This window comes from Venturia canescens, chromosome 4 (assembly GCF_019457755.1).
Source record: "Venturia canescens isolate UGA chromosome 4, ASM1945775v1, whole genome shotgun sequence".
Classification (NCBI taxonomy): Eukaryota; Metazoa; Arthropoda; class Insecta; order Hymenoptera; family Ichneumonidae; genus Venturia; species Venturia canescens.
This window is the reverse complement of record NC_057424.1, coordinates 12,789,511-12,814,722: the sequence shown is the minus strand read 5'-3', so window position 1 is coordinate 12,814,722 and position 25,212 is coordinate 12,789,511. Positions and strand designations below refer to the sequence as shown.

The 25,212-nt window shown below is 41.9% G+C and overlaps 1 protein-coding gene across 3 annotated transcripts; it reads right to left on the bottom strand.

Moving 5' to 3' along the window:
• Nucleotides 1-420: 420 nt before the first annotated feature.
• Nucleotides 421-23,341, bottom strand: LOC122408927 (serine/arginine repetitive matrix protein 2-like). Of its 3 annotated transcripts, XM_043416054.1 has the most exons (10): nt 23,174-23,341; nt 21,221-21,352; nt 10,695-10,913; nt 9,976-10,356; nt 9,550-9,875; nt 4,116-8,592; nt 3,564-3,860; nt 2,357-2,580; nt 2,092-2,281; nt 421-1,943 (listed from the first exon to the last, which is right to left on the bottom strand). In XM_043416054.1, the coding sequence occupies exons 2-10, from the start codon at nt 21,263-21,265 to the stop codon at nt 1,662-1,664; spliced, it is 6,441 nt and encodes a 2,146-aa protein (XP_043271989.1). In that variant the 5' UTR covers nt 21,266-21,352; nt 23,174-23,341; the 3' UTR covers nt 421-1,661. The 3 variants fall into 3 exon arrangements, 2 of the variants coding, with proteins under 2 accessions (XP_043271989.1, XP_043271987.1); XM_043416052.1 differs by lacking the exons at nt 21,221-21,352; nt 23,174-23,341 and adding an exon at nt 14,613-15,483; XR_006260565.1 differs by lacking the exons at nt 421-1,943; nt 2,092-2,281; nt 2,357-2,580; nt 21,221-21,352; nt 23,174-23,341 and adding an exon at nt 14,613-15,483 and having other exon boundaries at nt 3,674-3,860; nt 4,116-4,248; nt 4,338-8,592.
• Between the last annotated feature and the right edge of the window lie 1,871 nt (nt 23,342-25,212).

Below are 25,212 nucleotides of genomic sequence, written 5' to 3'. Positions count from 1 at the left end.
TTTTTGCTAACTACGGGAAAATTTTTTCGCCGCGTCAATGCAGAAATCTCAAACATTTAAAATCAGTTGTGTCTTTAATTTTTTTCCTTCATGACCATTATTTAACAATTTATTAATATCCTAGGAGTTGTTCAGTCCGTGAAAATGCAGTTTTTCTCAGACACAGTTAAAAAAATGCTGTCTTGAGAAATTTTTATATTTCATATTAACTTGTTTCGTTCTCTTTTTCTCTCGCACTAACGCATCTGATGGGGAGCGTCTCAACGATCTTTCAAATATTCCTTCGACTTTATTTGACGTTCTTATCTTAACCAAAAAACAAGAGGCGAAGTGATCGAAGAAGAATCTCGTCACAAGCCTCGATGCACAGTTGACGAGGGAATAAATCAAAGAAGGAAAAATAAATGAAGTTTATTATAATACATGATAAAAGCTTTATTAAAACGAAACATTTGAAAATTTACGAAGGAAAAATAATCTCGTTTCATATTAAAGTCGCTCGTTATTGAACGAACGACTTTAAGCACATTAAGGCGAGAAATCCCTTTAGAATTTTGAAAAAATCGATTTTTTTGACATATTTTGAAAGTACGATACTCAAAGAATATACTGACCAAAGGAAAACTGAAAATACTTTTCACACGTTGAAACTTAAAGTACGATTATCTCGGAGCTACTTTTTCAAAAACTGCTCGTGTTGTAGATCAAAAAGTTGTCGACCGATCTGGATGAAATTTTGAGAGGTTACTCTCCGTAATATTCCAAAAGATATACCTAAATTTTAAAAGGTATATCAGGTAAATAAATCACTTTTTCCGGTCAAATATGTCGAGAAAATGGTCGAAAATTGGAACTTTCAAGTAAAAGGGCTCCCAAATATTCAATTTTTCATTTTATCATCATTTTTCAGGTACATCCTTCCCCTTAAAATGTCAGTAAACGAATGACACTTGTTAAATTATTTTCAGATCAACAGAAAAAGAGTGGCAAGTGTAGCAGTTTTCGATGTCGCGAATACAGGGGTTCGAAGTTAGTCATCCGGAATAAATTTTTTTTTTTTTAAATTGACCGTTATAACGAACTCATGTCGAAATTTCAAAATGATCAGATTATTCTTTGACCTCTAAAAAATGTTTCGAAAAATACCCATTTTTTATGCTCCTTAAGGGATTGCTCGGCTATCCTTCACAGCATATATATACTCGCATCCCATCGAATGCTTCGGAATTATATTTACATTAGTACGAAGTGAATAAATGCGTTAAATCTGACTACGTTATTACACGTGAATAATATATATTTATTAATTTTAGTATGCATGTTATATATTTGTATATTTTAAAATATATTTAGAGTATAAATGATGCTTGGTAGAGTCTGTACGTCGACGTATTTAGTTTAAAGTTTTTCATAATAATAGGATAAGGAAAAAAATCACATTTGCGAGAAGAGGAATGAAATCAAAGAATTTCAATAGCGAGGGTTAACCATTCAAAATGGCGTGAGTGTCAAGGGAGGATATTTCGAAAATGAGGATTTCGTCGAGCATTTTTTTTGCTCGCGATGTTCTCGGTTCTGTTTTTCTGCCTCTCGAAGCGGAGCTCGAATGAAATTTATAAGGGAATTTGTTTGGGAAATGAAAAGAAATGAAGCGATTGAATTTAGCGTTTGGGCTTGGGAGGGGCGCGAGAATTTGGCTTGTTGTGCATCATCGTCTGACATTTTGGAATATGACGATCGGCAGCACCTTGATTGAATTTCCGGCCGCAGTGGGGACACTGAACGTAATCGCTCGTGTCGCTCGGCGGCGGCGGTGGCAAATCGCTCAATTTTCCACCCGCTGCCAAATGCGCTGAAACTTGCTTCGCTGATCTTATGGCGTTTATGAAATCGTCGTGCTTCCGACGCCAGTTTGACTTCACCTCGGGCTTCTGAGCTTTTCTCTGTACCGACAAACAAATCGAAATAATTATTTTGCGCTTTTAACTCTCTGGACGAATATGAATAATTATATATCGGTCGGTGGCTCTCAAAGGAGTAAATACGAGATGGGGAGACGGAATGAAACGCAGCGACAAAATAAAATCTTACGTCAGCTTGGGACTTTCTGGAGGCGCCTTTTTTAACGAATTGTTCCAATTCCGTGCCCTTGACACGATGAGACGTCGCGTCGAATTGCTTGCGCTTTTTCGTCGTCGTTTTCGAGCAGATTTGCTCGTGACGAGCAACGCGGTCGGAGTTGAAACGACGCGAGCAAATTTTGCAGGATACGAGTCCGTCGCTGTTTCGAAAAATAAATGAACGTTATTTTTATATAACGTATAGATACGAATATTGATAAATATTTTCGACCAACTTTGCATCCGTGGCTGGCGGAGCGGTCCTCGGATTAGAGTTCGGTCCCCTGGCTCCATCGGAGGATGGTGATTTAGCTTTCGTTGACATTTTGCTCTTTGAATTAATCTGCGGGCTTTGGCCGCGGGTGGAAGTTGCGCTGGAAGTTGTCGAGAGTGCCGAGGCTGGTCTTGAGGAAGTCGAGATCGTGGCTGATCCGTACTGCCGTTGCGATGTCAACGATCTCTGTAAAATTGTTGATGCATCATTCTTCCATGCGCGACTGAAAATTTACGTCGACGAACCACGATTCCGTAGTGAAAACTCGAGAACGGGCCGGCACGGAGGAAACACGAGCCGCGGTCAGAGTCCAAGAAACTCGCGGCCCTTGTTAGGATCGATCAAAAGTTAAGATCTTCATCGAAAAAACCAATTTTTCAGGCTTGGGTTACGAAAGTAACGGCATCGATGCTGTTTTATTTTTTTCTCGCCTTTACGCCCCCCTTTTCCATGGCAAACTGCTATTTCAATCGTAATCGATTCCAGTGTCGCATGCGCCACATTTTTATCATCGACCTAAGGAAAATTCTGTTTTTCCATACGAGCCAAAACTCGTCCTGTCGGCGGTCAAGGTCTCGAGAGAGAAACCGCACATTTACAGTGTCCATAAATGGCTCGGGAATCGACGTTCCAATCAGCTGCATTTCGTTCTCGCTTTTTTTTTGCGGCGACTTTGGCGACCACAGCCCGATGATGTCACCGCGAGACTTAAGGTCATTGCGGAAAAAAAAAACATTCTTAGCCAATCGAACTCGAGCACGAATAACCGAGTCGATAATCGAACGCGCGACTACGAGGGGACACGCGACTGATATAGTCGTTGACCTATTCCGCGCTTCGTCGTCTCTCGTTTGACATTCGAGAGAATATGTCAAGTCGAGTGAATGCTACATCAAGAAAATAAACGGATCTCAATAAAAGCAATTTTATTCCATCGATTTTCATCGCTGATCTGACGCGCCGATCTCAATTCTTATACTAACATAATAACGTAAAAAATAAACGAATTCGGGGATTCGTGCGCATGATTTTGAGCTTTTTTCAATTCGTTGGAGCGCTGCATGGCGATATTCAGTCAAGAAAAGAGGAAACAAAAGCAGGACACACAGAAAAAGTTAATGACAAGAAACTGTGAAAAAAGGTTTCCAAAGAACACCGTGATGACTTACTTCCGACGGTCGCTTCCCAACTGAAAATTCTTCACGACTTGAAGCACTTTTCTTGTTCTCCAAGCACTCGGGATCGTTGAAATCGCTTACAAAAGCATCGCTGTTTTTTCTCGTTGTCGCCGTTTGCATGATTTCAGTTTCGGTGGTTTCACAACCGTTTCGCGTCCCGTCTGTGACGTCCGTGTATTCCGTTGTTATCGAGTATTCTCTTAGATTTTTTGTCTCCCGGGACCCCGGACTCGATAATGTCCTCATCGATGATTTCGCTTCTGAAACTCTGAGCTCGCTAGAGCCGCACTGGAAAAACAAATTTCTTGCACCTTTCTGCTGAGCCAAAAATTTGCCTCGGGAAATATTTCAAGAAAAATAAAAATTCAACAAGAAAGCAACAAATTCGATGAATTTTTTCGTTCGAATTGATCAATTCATTAATCAAATTATCGGCTGAGTCGAAAATATGGAATGTCGAAAAAAACGATTGAACAAATTCGAACAGTTTTTCAAAGGTTTTAACTTTGGTTCGTGCGAGATTATGCAAATTAGATTGCTCACCCTGTTGGAGGTGTCAGCGATTCTGGCGGGCGATGATGGAACGCTTCTCCTGACGAGGTTATTCGTCGTCGTTTTCGTTCTCGTATCCACGGACCGTTTGGTGCCGATATCAGGACTCTGACTTTTCGCGACCCTATGAGCAATTGGCAATTTAACAATCGATTTTTCGATTTTCACGACCGGTTGACGGTCGCCGGATTTGAATGTTTTAGTTATCTGTACGCAAGATACGGTGCCCGAGGTCAGGATTGAATCGGGGCTGTCCCTTGTCGAGCTATTCCTTCTCATAGCTTTGTTAAATTTATTCAATTCGCGTTTGAAATCCTGACTCTCGCGTTTTATGGATTTGCGAATATCCTCGATCGAGCGTAAAATTTTCGCCGGTTCGTTTTCCATTTTCGACTCCCCGAAGGATGATTCCATTTTCAAAGAACCTTTCGCACTATTCCTCACGCTTTCCCGGTTATTTTTCGTCTCGATTTCCATTATGATCGGACTGTTGTTCGTCACTCTCGTCGTCGCTGTCAGGACAATCGTCGAGCTCACATTTTCACTCTCCATTTCGGATTCCGAATCTTCGAATAACTTTCTTTTGCAAAGAGGCGAAGAGTCCATTCGACGCCCTTCTCCGCGTCCCGAGGGCTCTTCGCTGCGGAGTCGTGACTTTTTCACCATCGAAGTGGCTCTTTTCTGAGCCTCGTGTGATTTCGACACCATTTTCTTGTCGGTGTTCCGCGGCGTAGTCACAGTTGTCATAGATTTTTCTCTCTTAGATTTCCCCGATTTAGCAACTTCTCTTTCTCTCCCAGGAGTCAGAGATTTCGCATCGGTTTGTCTCGGCTGAGCCTTGACAACCGCGACCGTCGTTTTCGCGGGTCTGCACAACGGCGCGATGGTTTTCTTAACTATTATCTCCTCCGTGACCGGTATTTTTTTCACGTCAGTCGAATAAAATGTCTCCGACTTTGCCTTCGGCGGGACTCTGTCCGGCTCGTCGACACCTACGGTCACGTGATGCTCGGTCTCGACGCCGATCGAGTCGAACCGCTTCAACGCTGATTCGACCGAATCCGTACGTTCGAATCCGTTCGATCGTAAATTCTGCTCCGATCTTCCACTGCGGGACAAAGTGCTTCGTATCTTCTCGATCCTTTCGAGGAGCTGACTTTTGTCCTTGAATTCCTCACGACTTTTCTTAGCCAAATTTTCTTCTTTGTCTTTGCCGATCGCTTCGGGACAGACGTTTACGGTGTTTTCATTGGGTTTGGCGACTTTGAAAGTATCGTGACGTTTCACAGTGATTTCCGAGGACGATCTTCTCGAATCTTTCCCATCGTCGGGACGGCTGACATCAGAATTTGCTTTTTTCATCGCTTTCTCCTTCGTCGAATTTGTATCTTTCGAGTTCCGTTGGACTTTTGTCTCTATTTTTTTGTTGCCAGTAGGCCTGCACTCATTTTTCGTCACTTCGAAAGCGGCTGGGCCTGCAATGGCGGTGTCAGGTGACGGAGAAATGGTCCTTGATCCGGAGCCACGAGTATTCGTCTCGCTGGTTTTCGTCGTTTTTTCTCGTTTCGTCATTGCCGTGGGAGGTTTGTCTTTTTTCACAACTTTGTGCACCGGAGACTTGGGTCGTTTCGTCGTTTCACGGAGTTTCGAAGATTCCGTGGAAAGTTCGATATCCTCGAGAGTCGTTCGACGATCGGTCGATGCCTTTTTGGTTGATGTTGCGTTTGTCTTTTTATCTGGGCTCGGAGGACGAACGATCTTTTTTATTAGCTCGAAAGATCGGAGATTCTCTCCGGATTTAGGACGATTTTGGAGAATCAAGTCATCGCGATCGTGGCCGCGTGCTCGTTCTTTCGGAATGTCAGAATCGAGAATTGGACTGGAAGAGGAAGAACGACGCCTCGAAGAATAAGCACTCGAGGCGAACGTCGATGCCTTTTTATCGTCGCTCTTCACGATTGATTCCCTCCGATGAATTGGGCTTTGTGATTCTCTTCGAGGACTCCTATCTTCCGGGGATTTTTCTCGACCGGCCCTCCCTTGGCTTGGAAAATCGTAATCCGCCGTCGGAGCCTGGAAAGTCGAATGGCATCTCGAAGAAAAAGTACTTGCTTCGTAACTCGATGTCTCGGCTTCTCCACTCGCTACACCCGCTGCATCCAGATCTTTCACGTATGATCCCCTCCGAAAAGTTGGACTCTGGGATCGTTCTCGAGAACGCGGAGCTTCCTGGGATATTGTGTAACTCGTTTTTCGATCTTCGGAACGATTGCCATCGCCGTACGAAGTTGTATAGTCCGAATGCTGTCTCGTGGAGAAATTCGCCGAAGCGAACTTTGCTGTCTCTCTTTTAATCGACCTTTCGTCATGTTCAGTGATCGATTCTCGCCGGTAAGCTGGACTCTGAGATCGTTCTCGAGTGTCTCGAGCTTCGTGTGACATCGTGTGACTCGTTACGCGGGTTTGAGAATATTCGTCCGATGCCATTGGCCACGCGGCATGTTGCCTCGAGGAGAAAGTAGGCGAGGCAAAATCTTTTCCGGTCGAACGTTCATCGCGTTCGATGAACGATTCCCGAGGGTAAACCGGGCTCTGAGATCGTTCTCGGGACCCCGGGCCGCGGTGCGACAGTGTGTGACTCGTTTGACGGTCTTCCGGGTATGGATCATCCGCCGTTGACGCCGGATAGGCTGCATGTTGTCTCGAGGAGAAAGTCGAGGAGGCAAAACTCGTATCGTTTCCGGTCGAACGTTCGTCGTGTTCGATTAACGATCCCCGACGATTTGGGCTTTGAGATCGTTCTCGGGAGCCTGGAGCTTCGTGCGATATCGAGTGGCTCGTTCGACGGTCTTCGGGATGGCGATCATCACCCGGGGAAGTTGGATGCGCGACATGTTGCCTCGAGGCATAAGTGCTTGAGGCAAAATTCGTCGTGCGTCGTTCAGCCGATCTTTCATCACGTTCAACGACCGATTCTCGACGACCGGTCGGACTCTCGGATCCTCCCCGAGATCTCGGAGCTTCGTATGATATTTTACGACTCGGTTCTTCATCTTCGGAGTAACCGTGCTCGACCGGCGGGACCGGAGAGGCCGAATGTTGTCTCGAGGAGTAAGTGCTGGAAGCGAAGTTTTTCGAGTCATTTTCGTAGAATTTTTCATCACGTTCCATCATAGATTCTCCTCGAGGAGTCGGGCTTTGAGATCTCCCTCGAGAGGCTGGACGATTTTGCGACGTCTCGTAGATCGCGGATCGCTCTTCTGACAGATCGTAGTCCACAATCAACATGGGAGACCCCGAACGAATTCGCGAGGCAAAAGTACTCGATTCGTAGTTGGATTTCGTCCTCCGCTCATCGCGGCTCGTCAGAGAATCTCTTCGATAGCTTGAGGTCGTGGATCCTGCTCGAGATTCCGGACGTTCCGGCGACTTCTCGTAGCTCTTTCTACGTTTCTGCGATGAATCATTTTCGCCAAAGGGACTCGAAGACGATGAGCGACGTCTCAAGTAATCGGTGGTCGAGTCAAAGCTTGTTTTGTGAATTTCCTCTTTTGAAGTCTTTCGACGTTCTTTAGTCTCTGCCGATTTTCTTGGATAATTTGAACTCTGGGGTTGTCCGGGAGATCCTGACTTTTCCTGACTCGTTTTTCGTTCTTTCGAGAAATCACGATTTCCAGTTGGATTCCACGTCGTCGAATGCTGCTTCGAAGAATAAGTGCTCGAGTCAAAGGTCGAGGTTTTCGTTCCTTCGTCGAGAGTTTTGCTTTCTTCATTTTTCGACGTTGATTTTCGCCGAAAAGTCGGACTCGAGAATCTCGTCTGGGATTCCGCTCGTTTCGATGATTTTTCCAGGCTCTCCTTCCGTCCGTTTGAAAATCCGTGATCGATCGTTGGGCTGCTCGACGAGAACGATCGACGTTTCGATGAGTAAGTGTCGGAATCGAAACTCGAACTTTCGGTGTTTCTGTCATCGTTTTCCGCCCGCGATTCTCTTCGGTAATTCGAACTTTGGGATTCGGGACTCGCTTTTCCTTCCTTCGAGTAAAATTTATCGTAAACTGCACTCGAAGCGGACGAACGGCGCTCGGATGAATGAGTATTTTCATTAAAAATGGAGCTTCGCTTCCTGCACTGAGTGCTGAACACGCTCGGAGGAAGATCTTCCGGTTCATTCGGTTCGGGCGAAGACTCTCCCAGTTCAAGCTGCAACTTCCTGAATGTTTTCGATTTTTCGAATTCTGATTTTCTTCGCGGATAAAAGTCAGTCGAGTTGTTCTGAGAAAGCTGACTGACTCTCGTAACACCGGACATCTTGGTGACCGGAGATGCTGCGGGGTTCGTTAATTTCCCTTTATTTTCAGACACTTCGGGCGAGGAGGTTCTGGACTTTCTAGATCCTTCGAGTTCCGGACTCGTCGAGCGTCCCCTCGAAACTTCTCCCTCCATCCTTATCGTCACTGCTGACGCTCTGAGGATCATTTCGATTGGTTCAGTAATTCGTACTCGGATTAAGAACAAAAATTCTTTTTTTTTTCACGACAGACCATTTTCCCAATTTAGTGGCATTTCTTTTCTGCTCCAAAGCCGGTTATCGAGGCATTTTCTATTCTCACTTTCGCGCGCTGCTCTTTTTTCCTCTTCCATTGTTAGCTATGATTGGCTTTTTTTTTGGATTTTGCGGTTATTGCGAGAGCACATGGAATTTCCGTTTCTCAATATTCACAACTGACGTTCTGATTATGTCGATCGACCCAGTTGTTATTTCATACAGCCAAGTTCACACCATTCGTCACAGTAACACAGCCGTTATTTCACGAATGTGGATGATATTTTCTAACAACGTTTATCAACGCCAATGAACCGATTTTGTGTTCTTGGTTTTGTAAATGAATTCATGATTATCCACTGGATTATCGTGAGGGCACACGGGTTATTGATTAGCCAGCTGATTTATGGATTTTTAGCCTGAGAGGGTTAGGGCTCGGCACGAGATCACTCGATGTATTTACAGGATATTATTATTCGTGTTAATATTAAAGAAATTTTGATGAAAATGTTTGGGCACCGAGCGAAAAGAGTTGTTCATCGAGGTTCAATTTTATTGCACGAAAATATGGTGGATTCAACTATTTTCCTGGAACGACAAAGGCAGCAGTTTGTTCAACAGAAGAATTGTTGGATCCTCGACATTTTCGTTCAAGTAAATGGGAATTGTGGCGGTGAACAAAAGTATTTTTTTTCAGTGAGCAAGAAATAAAATGAGATGCGCCCTGGTGATGTGTGGTGTCTCATTTTTTCGTTTGGAACAATTTCGAGCTGACTTATTTGGCAGCTTTTTCACAGTGGTACGAGAATCGCTCGGAGCACTGCATCATATTTTTGTATTTCTTGACAAATAAAAAAGGAATTTGAAAAATAACGTTACCTGGTGGACGAGCCGGATAGAGCGCTGTTGTCGTTTCGTTTTTTCGTAAAGCTCGTAGTGTTACCAGCGACCTGTTTGATCGGTTGGCCGGTTTTTTTGACGTTTGAAATTTTAGGTCGTTCAAGTTTGGTCTCCGACTGGAAAGATTTTCTTCCGGTTGATGATCGTCCGGGCAATTTTTCTGGCATGTTGATGATTTCGTCGTTTGGAAATGGCTCGTTTTCGAGATTAGTTACGTTCGATCGTTCGAATTCCGCCAGGTGAATTTTTGCAGTAGTTCTGTGTCTCTGGCTTGTGTTTTCGTTAGTAACGTCTTCGATTTCCAGCTGTAATGTTTGGTCATTCAGCGTATCGGAGTTCAGAATCGTGTGTCAACTAAAGTAATGTTAATTGGAAAAATATAGCCGTTAAATCGTAAAAGCTCACCTGATTGGGCCGATCGACACGGCGATTACCATTCTCGTATCGAGAAACGTGAAAGTTGTCATCACCAAATTCTTCCTGCTCGTTATCACGATCGTTCAAATCGCTGATTTCCCGGCTCACTTCCTCGTGATACGTGACAACGGGTTTACCGTCGTTAACGTTGCTATTCGCCTCGGAACGTACAGTCCTTCGAGTCACGACGCTTCGTCGATTGCTCGTAGGATTACCATTTTTCAGTTGGGACGTTGAATTTACGGTGACGTTGCTCGTCGTCGTCGTCGTTTGATGCTTGCGGGAACGATTCTCCAGTGGCTCCAGCGGATAACTCTTGTCTATGCCCTTTACAGTGGTTTGTCTTCTCTCGTCAAACATTTGACGCACCTTGCGTTGTTAGAAACCATCAAACTTCATTAAATCGGACCCAACTTTGTGAGAAATAATATTTTAGAGGAAAACATTTAACAGCTAATAAAAATTCACTCCAGCAGAAAATTGTGCAGTAAATTCTAATCAAAATCATTCTTTTCATCCCGTTAAAATGCTTTGATGACGTTATCGTACTACAGTGACTTTTTTAAAAATTATATTCTAATAAAAACCAGCAACAAATCGGATACTCGTGCGCAAAAAACAATGAACATTGCATTGCTTCAAGGATTATGACAGAATAAAATAATTTCCATCGCATTTGTTGTAATAATAGAAATGACAATTCGTACCTTTCCACCGCCGCCTTGAGAATTGGAGGTCGCGTGGGTGGTCGTACTCGTTCTCGTGACAGTCTGATGATGACTCGTGTTACCGTGGCCCGAGCCATTCGAACCGTTAGATCCCGCACTACCTCTTTGGGCTACCTGATGAGCTCGAAGTTGCTGCTGATCGTAAAGCTGCAACAACTTTTGCTCCTTCTCGGCGAGCTGGCGCTGCTGGAATCGTGCCTGGAACAATGGGCATTGAAATCTCACGGATGGCACTTATTCATTCTTATCTCCAATCAAGTCTTAACGAGGATAATCTACCCCTCAATTTACAGTCAACATTTCAATTGGAATTTCGAGGCTCAACGATTTCACAAAAATCGTCAAAATTCAGGCACCTCCAGGCTTTTCTGAGCGTCACTTCTGCTTTACTATCGATTATCATTAATTCTCATTGTAAATCTGTGCTGCAATGTATTGACACATCGATAATCGATAATTATCGACAAACCGTCCCGACAGAAGCAAGTCTCTGCATAGCGAGTAAACCTGTTGACGTTTTCAAATAAAATAAACTCATTCGCACTGTTCTCCAAAAAAATGTGCTATCCGAGTGGAGTTATAAAAATGAAAACACTCCATTTATTTTATAATTGATGTCAGTCTCGTGAACCACATGAAATAACATCTCGTGAAATATGGGTCGAGGTAAAATGAGATAAAAATTCACAATGTAGACCGAATAGCAATAAAATGTAATGTTCTCATTCATGATCACGTGAGCGCAGTTGATTGCAGTTATATTTGCACGTTGGAAGCACATCGAGTAATCTTTCTATCTGGGTGAGAGGATGAGGAGGATGAGGAGAGGGAGAAAGAAAAAACAGGGTGTATAATATCGTTGTACTCTCGTGTTAAAAGGGTTTACTAACCCCTTAACAGTTGCCCGCATATAGGCAATGTGTGTCGACTATATAACACGTCGGCTAGTATGGCGTATGTGGCAGGCTGTTGTTGGGAAGAATCGATTAGGACAGTATATCGGGGCATATGCATGCCTGTTTACGTAAATGTACGCATCACACGCTCGCAGTGAAAACGGTGCATTTAATATCGATCCTCAGCAGAGTTTCATCCAGTAATGCCTTTTTGCTTTCTTGTCATTGGCGAATTACTCGGAGAAAACTTGGTGCGGGTGCGCTGCAGGCTCGCGGTTGTGACCGATTTTGAGCGATCGATTGTCCAGTTTATATTTTTGAACACAATCCATTTCTTTGCGATGCTAAAAATCAATATAATTATCCGAATTGGAAGGTGATTTTAGAGTCTTCAAAATAAATGAATTTCTTCATGGAATTCATGTGATTTTTTCGTGAATCACTTTCGCCATTGTATTAAGTTAAGGAAGTTGAGGCATTAGAATGAAAATGATGCCATCGCTTTTAAGGGTGAATGATACAAAAGTCGAAATAATTAGAAATTGATCAAATTTGGTGATAATGTTCTTCAACATCAAGTGCGAAAACACAAATTTTTTCAAAATTTTCTTCTGCTTAGTTATCAAGTAATTACGCATTAAAGCAGATTTCTTATGCCCGGAATGTATACCTATATATATGGAAACGCTATGCTTATACACGTGAACTTTAGTGATCAATTACTCGATAACTGTACAGAAGAAAAATCTTAAAAAATTTGTATTGTCAAATTTGGCACTAAAGAATATGTTCACCAAATTTTATAAAATTCTGATCATTTTGAATTTTTTTATGTTTTTAGCATGGTTTAGCATGGCAACATTGTATCGCCTGTGCAATATATCCTTAAACCGATTGCATCTTATAAAGTGAAGTGTAAAAAAAAATCAGTTAAATTTTCAGACAGTTTAGGAGCGTTGTTGCTAAGAATAATCAATAACAATTTGGGCCAAATAACATGTAATCTTATGGAAGTCAAGACACATTCAGTGATATCTCCGTTAAAAATGATGCTAAAAATATGAAATTTTTTGGGCAACATGAGCAAAGCTTGCTGAACAATGTCAATTTTTTCAGATTTATTAGGAGATTTGCTGAGATTATATTAATAATAATCTGTTTCCCGTGCAGTTTTTTGAGGCTAGGATCGTCACCGTTCGTGTTTTCGATTGAGCTTTCACCAGTTTTTCGTCTTTTTTTCCCCAACTTTTCTTTAAAGTGTATGCAACATTGCCAAACTGTAAACTGGCCTAACTTTTGAAAGGTACAGGCCATAACTTTTGGGTAAAAAAAAATGACTGTACAGCCTCAACTTCCTTAAATGAAATGTATAACGTAGAAAATTCCGAGTTCATGCGCTATATCGTGAGAAAATATCGCGGTCTGTGGAATCGCGCCACGATCTTATTCACACTTCCGAATACGTCGAGCTTCTTTTAGGGTCTCGACCTTCCACTTTTTTCCTAATTCGAGGAACGAATAACTATTTATGAATGAGGTTTGCATGTGGGGATAAAGTAACAAGGGCGAGTAGGCAAATGCGAAACGCTATCAAGCAACCTATATCGCACGTGCCGTGCATCGATCGATTTTTCGACTATGACACCAAAGCAAACGTGCTGCTTGACCGTGCTCTACATACGAAATAAGAGTCGGCTCATGAAAATAATAACAAAGCATTGAAATGCAGTGAAAACCTAATTATCTTACGAGCTCCTCGACTGCGGAATTATCTTTAATGATGCAATATATTATTTCTTCTCTCGTAGTTCAAAATGAACGTGCAGGGGAGACTGGGGCAAAACGGTGTACTTGAAAAATTGCGAAAATTCCAAAGTTTTCAAATAAAATTTCATTTCAAAAACTAATAAAAAGAGAGGAATTTTGAAAAAAATCGTAAATTGGGAAAATGGAGAAATTTTGAAGGAATTCTAATTTTTTTGCGTCTGCTTTTTAAAAGAAAGACTTTCATTGGATTGAGGTTTCAGTGGAAAAAAATTTCACCAATTTTTAAGGCGTTCCAATCGTGCCTCGAGGATTTTTTCTTCAAATACTCCAATAATTTCAGTCCGTTTCTCCGGGTTTGAGAGTAAAAAATAAACGAAGCTTCTCAAACTTGAGAAAATTTCTATATTCTCTTCGGTAGCCCGTTTTGTTCTGGTCTCCCGTATAAATGAAATATTTACGAAAGTGAGTGAGACGAGAGAGTCAGAGAGCTTCGATCAAAGCAGGGAATTTTCGTTTCCTCTTTCCTCTCGAATAATCTGGCAACTTCAACAAGCAAGCGGAGTTTAGCAATTCCTCTAATTTCCAGCTCGATTGTTCACAATCCTTTTGTCTCATTTTCCAAACTTTGCTACCTTTTTCACCAACTTTTTGGTATCGAAGTTCATTCTCAAACGAAAACACTTTTTGGCAAACGTGCTGCAGCAGCGTGCGCCTACGCTCGATTTTAATAACTTTTTTCATCAGATTTATCACGTCACTATACTTCGAGGATGGACTCGTTATTTCCCGGAAACAATAACAACTATTTTTATCGAAGCTGCTCGCGGAACAAGTGTTTGGAAAATTATTTGTCTCTCATAACTTCAGTAAAAGTGCATCGTGTATGAAATATGTGCTAATTAATAAACTGTTTCGTTATCATCTGTGAAATCGATCAAATTTTGTCATTTTTTATTGCCCAGAGTGCAACAATGTACCGTTCCATTACATGGTTCATCTCAAATTACACAACCGATTCATTTGTCTTTCGTCCTCTTTATACAAATCGTCATAATCGTCCAAGAGCTTGTTGTACAATACAGAAAACACGATCATTGGAGAATCGATTTAACAAACAGTGATAAATCGACCAGTGACGTAACGGACCTGACTTTTATGCTCACATACACACACACAAACACGTAAAAACAACATTGATACGTATAATTCGTGAATGGTGTGGTGTGTACAATACCATGTCTTTGATATTTGTGGTCGCTGACGCGAGTACTTGAGACGCCCACGAATTTTCAACGCTGAGCATCGATACACCAGTGGCACGGGGTACCAGCCGACGAGATCCGATCGGCATAACCTTAACTTCCCCTTCTCTTCTACCTTTCCATCGGCCTTTTGACGAGTTCTTCGCGAAATTCTTCAATTTTCCATTCTTATTATTTTCTCGATGTTATAAACTTTTGTTTGCGATTGGTCGCGACACTCTGCTCTCGTAAAAATTAACAGTTTTTGCACTACGAAAACTAATTTGTTCATGGAATTCATGGTCGCTACTGCTGCGATCGCGATGCACTCAGAAAATAATTGAAATTTCCATGTAAATACGCGGTGTTGACACAACTTTGAGGTGTAACAAAAAATTCGAAAATCCTTTGACTGCAAATAATGTTTATCGATTATTCTGTCGGTTGCTCAATTTTTCTTTATCTTTAGGACAGAGTTTATTATAATCGTGAAAAGTTATGACTTTGTTTGAATCGATAAGTACGTCGAGTTCGTTCTCCTGATTAATTATCTCGATGCACTCGTAGCAGCATCGGAATTCCCGTGACGGTAGCGTCGGTGATGCGAAAAATAAAAATTAATTGCTGATAAAACTGAGATTTCGTCTTGCTCGAATGCTTTTTTTTTTGTTTTTCAATTAGTTACAACGGTTATTTTCGTAACGCTCAGAAGTTCAATGATTTTCATTCGCTAAGAGCGGCGTCAAGTACAATCGTGTGTTCCGAAATTTCGTGAGCATTTTCGAGGGTTTTTCGAGTACCGGGCATCGAGAAATAGCGCGCAATGCGAGCACGACGTTTGCGCTTGCTGAGGCACGGCGGTGGTTGCCATCACAACTGGCCAACCTCGCATTCACACAAGAATCTTCATGCACCCTTACACCGGCCTCGAAACATACCCTCGTGCGGTTCACGCACGCGCGAGTCCAGAAAAATGTACCCTTTCAGACCGTCTTTTCGAACGATTCTACTGCGTTTCTAACCAAAATTCTCGGACTCCTTGGCAACGTTTTTTCATAAATATTGGAAATTCTGGTCAAATAATTTGAGAAAAATTGCTCTCGTCCTTGCCAATATGATTGCGGAAGCATGATTCTTCATTGACTAGAATTATTTTTCATTTTTTCCAAAAAAATGTTGACAAAGTGAAAGAAAAAACTGGAAAAAAAACTAGTATGAACAGCTTGCGAAAAAAGAACAAATTTTTATTAAATCACCGCGAATGTTCTAATTCAACGACGAGAGCCCTTGGGACAAGCCGAGTGGTCAAGGTCGACGGTGAACCTCTAATTATTTCGTCAATAGACATTAAGCCAGTATAGTACACATATGTGGCTAATGAGATTATGGGTTAGATCGTAGCTACAGTTGCGCAAGGTGTATGTACGCTTCCCGTTGCAACTATAATAATGACAACGTCAAACCAGCAGATATAGGAAATTTCCTTCGAAGTTGCGTCAAGTTCGAAAGTAACGTCGATGCGAAACACATAATCGTGTTTGAATTCCACTTGAATTAGGCAAAAGCATGTGTCCGGACTTGTCACCTTGGCCCACGTAGGTTTTTTGTTCGCGCATTGCTTTTTTCATTGGCTCTTGGTAAAAACCGATCGTGGCTCATCATTTTTTCAATTTATAGATTCTAAATAAATCCTACGAGACTTTCGCCCAGTGTTTTGTCATCCCGTTTGTTTGGCATTGATGAATGGCTCTCGTGGCTAACCGATTCGAAATAAAAAAGAGCCATGGACGTTGGAGACTTTGACAATGTTTCAATGGTGCTTTACACTCACTTCGATGCGTCTCTCGTTTATTTTTCTGTGTTTGTTTCGACGTAGTCGCTCGTCCAGAAATCGCTTCTTCTTCAAATATTCATTTGTCGATTTTCTTGCCTCCTTGCAATGGAAAAGCTTCCAGTGCCCTCAGGGGAATTGATTTTGCATGGACGATTCATTAGAACTTGAACTTGACCGCAAGGAAGCTGAGGGGCTGACGTTTGTGGGCTTGCTGCCGTGACTTACATCCATAGAAACTCACATTATGTTAAGTAAACCATTACGTCGCAGCGTAATACCCTTTGGAGCTGCTATTTGTGTGCTTAAAATGAAAATTATGACGGAGGTGCCACGAAAACAATCGAGTCCCGGTAATGATGACGAGGCTGAATGAAATTTGAATTTCGTCTTTGAAAAATAATTCTGCGGGCGAAAAAAAATCTGTGCCACGTTACATTACCTCCGTCGGAGGCTATTTGCGTCGAAAAATCCTGAGATTCGGTCACCAGCCGGATATTCCCGTTCGAAGGACATCGAAGGAAGTGTTTCACGGGAGGTGCGTGGGCTTTCACACGCACACGAGCGTCACGCACTGCGCTACTTCGAACGGTCTCGAGCTGTGTACTGGCTCGCATTCTCGCCTCGTCCCTCCTTCTCTCGTAAATATGTACGTATAAATATGTATACATTTTACTATAACATAAATCCCACGCGCCTCATAGCCAGGAGTGATATTCAGGTGACATTACACGCGGCCGATCTTTTTTCTTTTTGCCAGCAGCACCCACGCGCGATCGCCCAAACTCCCGATAAGATTCGACACGAGCCTCCGCGCGATTCCGTGAACCTCGCGCTGACTCATCGAAATCTGCCGCAACTTCGTGTCTTAAAACGTGCTCCGACGTTTTCCCATTTTTCAAAGTACGCGCGAGAGACGCACGATAAAATCGCTTTGAAAATTGGAAATACGCATTTGGATCGTGAAACATTCGATTAAATAACGACGCTGCTCGTTTTTTCCATCGAAATTATCATAACACGAGACGCACTCGCGCCGTTCCTTGTACGACGAAGCGCTTCATTATTTTTGCCCCTCCGCGGTTATCGCGATTATTGTTAACTCGTTTCCGTTCCATTTCTGGAAATGAGAATGATCCTTCGCTCTTCACTTTGCCCTTTTGGAAAATCACCCAGAAATCAATGATAATCTCGTTCTTCAGTGCTTCTCAAGACAATTGTTTCTCGGATTTATAGGCTCCCTAGAATTTCCTCTTCTTTATCAGAATAATTGATTAGCGCTTCGAATATTCAATTACTTCACTTTCCTCTTCTGAACGGTGCCCGCGGAGCATCTCGTGCAAATTGCTTTGCAATATGAATGTCGAGCAATGAATAAATGAGGCTTTTTCAATCAGGAATAAATTCGATTGATAATACGCGGTTGAAATATGTGCGAAAGAAATTAACCAGAAGCATTATAGAAATTTTCAATTCTACGTTTTATTCACTTACGAAAGAGACTTGATTGGTAAATTTCGTTTCCCATGCCTAGCAAGCGAAGAGAAAATAGATTTAGAAAACTTGTTTATCCTCTATTGTTTCAGATGCTGAAAGCAGGATTTTATCTTGCGAGCCGAAGACCGATGTCTCGAGTCAGTGTCGCGAGTATCTCTGAGAAAGTGTAGCAGAAGATTTGCCAGCACTGGTAACAACAGGAGCAGACGCCGGAAGTGACGTAACGGAGTATTACGATTTGGAACCCGGTGCGGAAGGTTGCGGTTGACAAGCCAAGCGTCTACCGCACACCATCGGTGAGTAAGATGTATATTTATCTTTATATCTACGCGTGTATAGAATTTTATTCCTTCGCGAGTCGATCGATTTATCTTGCGTTGTTGAAGTTTGCATCGTTTGCTTCCAGCCAACTTATTTTCATTCTTTCTTCAATTTTTTCACTCCCCATAATCGCGATGCTCGTTTACTTTTCGATACTTCGTAAATGCTGTTTATGATTTCGTCGCGTTTATGATGCTAAGAGTAAAAACGTGCCATCAACTTTTTACGCCCGGCCATAAACAAAGCTGAAAAACCCGAAGTTTCGTTGCATCCGAACAATTTCAAACTTTTATGCGAATTCAACGGTATTATTTAAATCCATCGCTACAATTTTATCATCGTTCATAAACAAAAGAATGAAATAATAATAATAATAATAATACTGACATCTTTTTATATTAGGACATTAAAAATCAAGCGACTCCGTTGCATTCCAACGTCGTTGCAGCAGACTTCGATTTCATTATCTGTCCTGCATTATGCACCCTCATTTTTTATAGCGTTCTTGAGAGCGCGTCCCTCGAAACTCGTCCACTATAGAAACAACGAGCCTCCACTCGATATATCTCTCTCAAAATACACAACTGTACGTTCCACTTGAGGACTAAATATAGTTCACTTAACCAACTCATATTTTATAACTGCTGCATCGAGATACTCGAGCACCCGATTTTTTGAGGATTTGGACTCAATGAATTCGTTCGAGAATAATTATTAATGAAGATCAATTTGTTCGGAAGCAGCGCGTTCAAGAACAAGAACTTGAATCTCGTTCAGAATTGAACCTTGCGTTGTTGCGCTGCAAGTAAATTTGGTAGTAAGACGATAAAATTCGTGATAATTGTCGAAGCAGAAATACTTTTTGTCGAACTTCGGTGCATAAATATGGTCGCAGTATTCTATCCGAGATGAAATTCTATTTTAGGCACTCGAATGTTTCTCATCAGTCCATTGAAGATTCCTACGAATTAAAGGTCCAAATTGAAGCAGCTGTACGAGCATCCCGCGGAGAGAGATAAAAATTCTAATACATGGACGTTGCATAAATTAGAGGTCTATTGTGTTGGGTGTCTCGTAAATTGTTCAACATTCAATGAGTCATTGTTGATTTATGGAGGTTTTTGCTGCTATTGAAAATCTTCCCACGTGGTCAGAGACTTTGACGAAAGAAGTGAGTCTGCGGCCGTTCGTAAATTAATTCAAGAGCATTCGAGCTTATTCTCTCGTGCAATTTTCCTCAGTTTTCGTGGTCGGCTCCCCAAAGGCTATGCCGCGTCCAGGCATTCGTAATGTTAACTCTAGAAGTTTGCACGCGGAAAACACCGAGCGCGAGCGCGGTAATGGCCCACGCTCGGCTAATTAGTCTCTTTCTCTTTTTTTCTTTCCATCTCTTCATCTTTCATTTTCTTGAAAATCCTCACTCGAATTTGCCTGTGTGAACGACGTTAAACAGAACCGCAACGAGGAATCTGTTCTTCCGCACACGTTGCGCTTCTTCCCATATAAAAGCCGCTGGAATTAATTAGCTAAAAGCAATGCAAATAGAACAGGGCGGAAAACGGGGTATGTGAGATTGACTCGCGCAACGAAAGCCATCGAAAAACCGCAGCTTCCAGAGGCGTTATAACAAAACAATATTTTCGATGAAGATATTCAATTGTTTAATTTGCTGTTTCCGAAAAATTGCGTACGCCGAATTCTGATAACGATAATTACGAAAAGTCGAGGGAGGAGTCATTTTGAAAGCGTACATCCAAAGGAACGTCGATCCGAGAAGCACAAAGCTTATATTCTACAGCAAGTATTAACATTTTTTCTAAAAATCCTATGAATTCGTGTTGAAGTTTTTTATTTTTCGTATGTAAAAAAAGCCTCAAGTTTCTCGATGTAATTCCGGTATAATAATCCATAATCAGTATTAGTAAAGATTCAACAGAATCTGAATTGTTCCAAAAACGTCTCGGATCGCTCGCACTAAGAAAAAAAAGTTATTCGAACAACGAAACGTGGCATTATCACGGGGTGCCAATGAAAATATGATAATCACAAGGCTAAATACGATTAAACGAACAAAAGAGTTTCAGGTCAAACTGCAGATTCATTCTCTCCGAAAACATTGCAGAAATGAAGAAAACTCTTCCCAATAAAATCACTTGTTATCGAATCAACAATTTTTTTTTCTCATTACAGACACTGAAATTGTGTTTGAAAAAAATTGTAGACTGAGCACGACGCGCGAAGCAGTTTAGAAAGGATAATTCCATTAATGATTCCTTTCCTCTTGACGACGGAATTATCCATCGTAAATCACAATTCGGACGATAATATCTGGGAGAAAAAGCAAACACCAGTACAATCAAAAATTTAGAGCAGAGCGCGTGGATATTTTAGAGTGAAATGAAGAGAGAGCGAGCTCGATGATGCGACGATTTCTCGCTCGTGTGTAAGCGTGTCCACGTCTTTATTTTCATGCCACTCGCGACTCTCGCTCCATTCTCGATACTCTCGAGTCATACACACGCATCAAAATCTCAGTATGAACATTGAGATGGTTTTGTTTAAAAAGAACAAGCAGAATCGAGACAAGTAGGTCGTTGCCTAGGACGTACCGGTCGAGGCAACATGCCTTATATGCATTTCTTATCCACAGACGAAGTGCATCAATGTGTAAAAACGAGAGACATGTACGTGTATAAGAAAAATATACATAGGAGGATGTGTATAAATAAACATGGGGTAAAAGCTCGAATCGCGCCTTAAAAGATGCGCTCGCCCGCGGAGCCGGTACATTTTTATGTTATTTTCAATCAGGTCATCTAATCGATATTCTCAATCGGTATGTGTATCGAAAGAAAATCAAACAAATAAGAAATGCTTATTGAGCGATGTAGAGATGCAGAATTCGATCGACGATGAAATCCAGGTCGTTCACGCACTCGCGAGGACACTCACCTGCAACATTTCGAGGCGCGAGGACGCCTGTGGCGCACCACTCATCCTTTTTTAACCGACACCGTTTGTCCCTTCGCCGCACTCGTTGCCCTCGATCGGTCAAGGCTTCTTGTCTTAATCCCCTGATTCCACCTGAAACACGTTTTCATTGAAAAATCAATTATCCGAATACAAACAAGGATAGACCGATCGTCGAAATTAACATAATTTTTTGATGGATTATTCATTTTTACAAATACAACGTAATCGTGGACCTGTGATTGAGTTTATTTGAACTTTATGTATTATATTCTTTGTGGAAATGAGTTTGTTTCGTAACGAAACGACGAATTGGGAAAAATGTTTTTATCCTTCGATCTCTGCCGACCAACACTTCCGACATGTTCGAGCCCAAAGATCATCAATTATCGATACACTTAACACACGTAATTACATTCGACTCTCGAGAGTATATTTTACTCTTTCGTTGTAATTGTACGTTTTTCCCAACTTCCCACTCGATCCACCCACACTTTCGACTGAAACTTTAAGCCCGTAACCTCGGAGGATCCCTCGCTTCGCGTTAACGGAGCATCCACCAATAAAAACGGAGATTCCTTTAACGAATTTACGGATCGTCGGAGACGAAGCTCATCTTCCGGTCCGTTAACGCAACGTGTAATTAACATGCGTTGAAAACACTCTTGTTACGTGCATGTACATTCGCGTGGGTCGCATCGAACTTGTCGTTTGTTGAGCAACACTCGTTAATAAGTGACTTTGATTTATTCGAAGTACAGTTTCGTTTCTCCTTTTTATATTATCTTTTTCTCATTCCCAATAAGCCGTATTTCCGTCGCAGATCAGCTTTTGCCTACGGCTCCAAATGTCATTATTTTTCAACGTCGTGTTGAAAACTCCTCATTCTCGTTTTTCTTCCATTTCACGTACTGCTTCCATTAGCTTTTATTACCAAAAGTATAACTACGAATGTCAACACGCGCTCGTGACAGTAATACGCCTCTAACCACTCGTTTCATAATTAAATTTTGACTTAATTACTCCAAAAACGTTAGTTCATCAGTCGAGTATGTTTACCTTAGCGTGGTAACTTCTCCGAACGATTTTTCATAACTCGATCAAATTATATTAGACCTGGAAACATCGTTTGGGTCGAACGAGTTCATTCGCCCCGAATTCGAGGACATTATTTCGACTTTTTTCATTCGCGTTGCAATCATATTCGTTTTTTTTATTTACATTGCACTTTTTACGAGAGAATTTGGCGAGAGTATTCGACAGGGAAAAATGTATGCATAGATTCATTTGAAAAACTCGTTTTTTACGTTGTCGTTGGTTATTTTTTTCTTCATTTTTGAGGTATAGCAACGTTTCGTATATCTTTTAATCAGAATTTCATCGGTGTCTATCTCGTAAAAATGGAAAAGCCAGTTTTTCGGGGTTCGTGCCAATTTGACTGTCGTGTCTCGCGAGGACGCGAGAGTCGAAACGGATGCTGCGTCACTGAATCCCGCGGCATGGCACATGGTACGCACGTGGTGCTTTCACCGAGGGCTATATATCCAGCGAGAGGTGACGGATAACAGAGTAAAGATAGAGACAGAGGGATGTGTACTCGTCGGACGAGTTTTGATCCCGATAAACGGGGGGATCGTGCTTTGACTTTCAGATTGGCCGGTGCACATTGTGCATGAGCTTTTAAGCTCGTAAATTTGCCTGAATTAATCGGATCACATTTTGGCTTAGCCGAAGGCTTTTTTTTATAGTTCCAGCGATATCGATATTTCGAATAATTGTCATATTAATAAATTCTTCTAAAGGTTTATCATATCGTTTCAGAACTGCTCGCCGTTATTTATTATCTTTTTCAGCTCTTTCGATTAATAACGAAACGTGAAAATAGTCCCTGCTTTATGTTCACATTCTGCGTACGTGCCTCTGTCAACTTCTTACCTGTCAGCTACTTGGAAAATTGAGAGAAATGATCTCCTCAGTTTCTCTTTTAATCGTTGTTATTCCTTCGGAGTAGTCCAAATTTTGATTTTATTACGATACTTTGGCACGAGTAACAACTAAACAGGCGTCTTGTCGAAGTGAGGACCGATGTAACACTGACGTTTCTCGGTTCTCTTTCGGCTCTCTTCAGGTCCGAGTCCAGGGCGCGACCGTGGCGAGAGTCCTCTCCCTCCCTCTCTTTTTTTCTTTCCGCGACTCTCTCTCTCTCTCCCTCCATCGTTCTCGCTTCACGCTCCTACGTATTCTTACGCGAACTTCTCTCGCGTTTCCTCTCGCGAAAGATCGGCTTCGCGACTACCGCCAAGAGAGAATAAAGTGCGAACGGATCGCCGGACCAAGGAGAAAAGGGTTATCAACCTCTCCGCCTGTGATTCTACTGAGCTGCAGGCTCGAGGTTCCAACGAAATTCGGCAGCACCGCGCAGACGAGTATCAATCGTTCTTTGTTTTAAAATCTTTACCAAACGGAAATAATTATAATCTCTTTTGACGTTGGCTCAACTTTAACGAGCCAATTGCTCTTGAATTATTATCGGTGAGGTTCGAACTCATCTGTAGAATCTCAGTTTGCATTTTTCTGTTTGACCGGTTCGCGTTCTCATTTTTCAAGTTAATTTGCAAATGATGCCGAGCATATTTTTATTGACCGTTTTTTTACGACCCCAGAAAAATGTGCAGTCTTCTCTGAAAGGTGAATTTTTTTTCGAGTGCATATTTTTCGACGACCATCTAACAAATGCATATTTAGCAGTCGAAAAAATCCCTCCGTTCCCAGCATGAGGAGTGAATACAAATTCGAAAGCGAGCGAAATGTTTAGTTTCCGCACTCGGTCGTTTCCCAGGCTGTAAACTACTGCTCTTTTCGTCGAGGTGTTTTGTCGTCGAAATTTGTTTTCTGGAGACGAGAGACTCGACGATTTGAGTAATAAGTTTTGACTCTCTACTTTCGTCTTTACAAGGCTTCGAGCGAGACTCGGTAAATAGAGAATAGCCGGTAGCGAAGCGAGGGGGGCCCCAACTTTACAGCTGAGATTAGAGAGGAAAAAACCTCTTCGAGTTGGAAAGTCGTTGAAAATGAATTAAAAGTTCGATCATTCTTCTTTATTGTTTGTCTTTACTAAATAAAAATCGAATAAATGGGGCTTCAGTTTTGGCCTGGTTGAAAAATAAAATGACCTACGCCATTATCACGTCGAATTTTCAATTGCGATATATATACTCGGGTGTGTAGCGAACGATCGGTATAAAATTGTATTTGGTCAGCCGATGCTAAATATGGTTCTCTCACTCCATGCGAGGATTTTGAACGCGTCACTCTTGCAAGAGCGACGTGATTCACGACTCGCTGTGTTTCTTCCTCCTCTTATACTTGTATTTTTTCAAACCTTTTTCTTTCCAACATCTTCGATCGCCTCGTTTAATTCTCATTAATTCAACGCTCGATCGATCAAGATCGGTTTCAAAATAAGCTCTGCCATGATTACCATCTTTAATGGAGAGAATTCAGCGACTTTATTGCTCGAGAATTCTTCGATGTGAGATGCACAGCGCAGAGGAACTCACATTTTGTCACAGTTTCATTGACGCGAGTATCATTTTCATCCCATCCGATTAATTCACTTATTTATATTATTGTTCATTCTTTCAATTGGATTCTGAAGTTTATTGTGTTTTGTGATAATCTATAATTGGCTGTTGCTGGAGTTACGAGTTTTGTTCGTGCCACGACTCGCCGTGCCGTTAATACAGATTTATTCCAGAGTCTCGCACGAGTTTCTCTCGCTTATGCAAACGCGACTTTTGTCTTTCTCTCTCTGCTCTCTCCGCTTCTCCCGTCCGGCTTACCGAAACTCGTCAATCTCGTCGTTTTATCCTTCATTATTCAGTAGGCGAGTAAGCCGCTGGACACGATTCTAATTTCGATTCTGCGAGCACAATAGACGTACGTATACACACGACTTTGAATGTGAGTGCTTG

Excerpts from the sequence above, each read along its gene's own strand:
- LOC122408927 (XM_043416052.1), bottom strand. The coding sequence starts at position 14,729 with ATGCCGATCGGATCTCGTCGGCTGGTACCCCGTGCCACTGGTGTATCG. Across the intron at positions 9,876-9,975 it reads GTGTCGATCGGCCCAATCAG|CTGGAAATCGAAGACGTTAC; the intron begins GTGAGCTTTTAC and ends CAAACATTACAG. Across the intron at positions 1,944-2,091 it reads CCAGAAAGTCCCAAGCTGAC|AGAAAAGCTCAGAAGCCCGA; the intron begins GTAAGATTTTAT and ends TTGTCGGTACAG.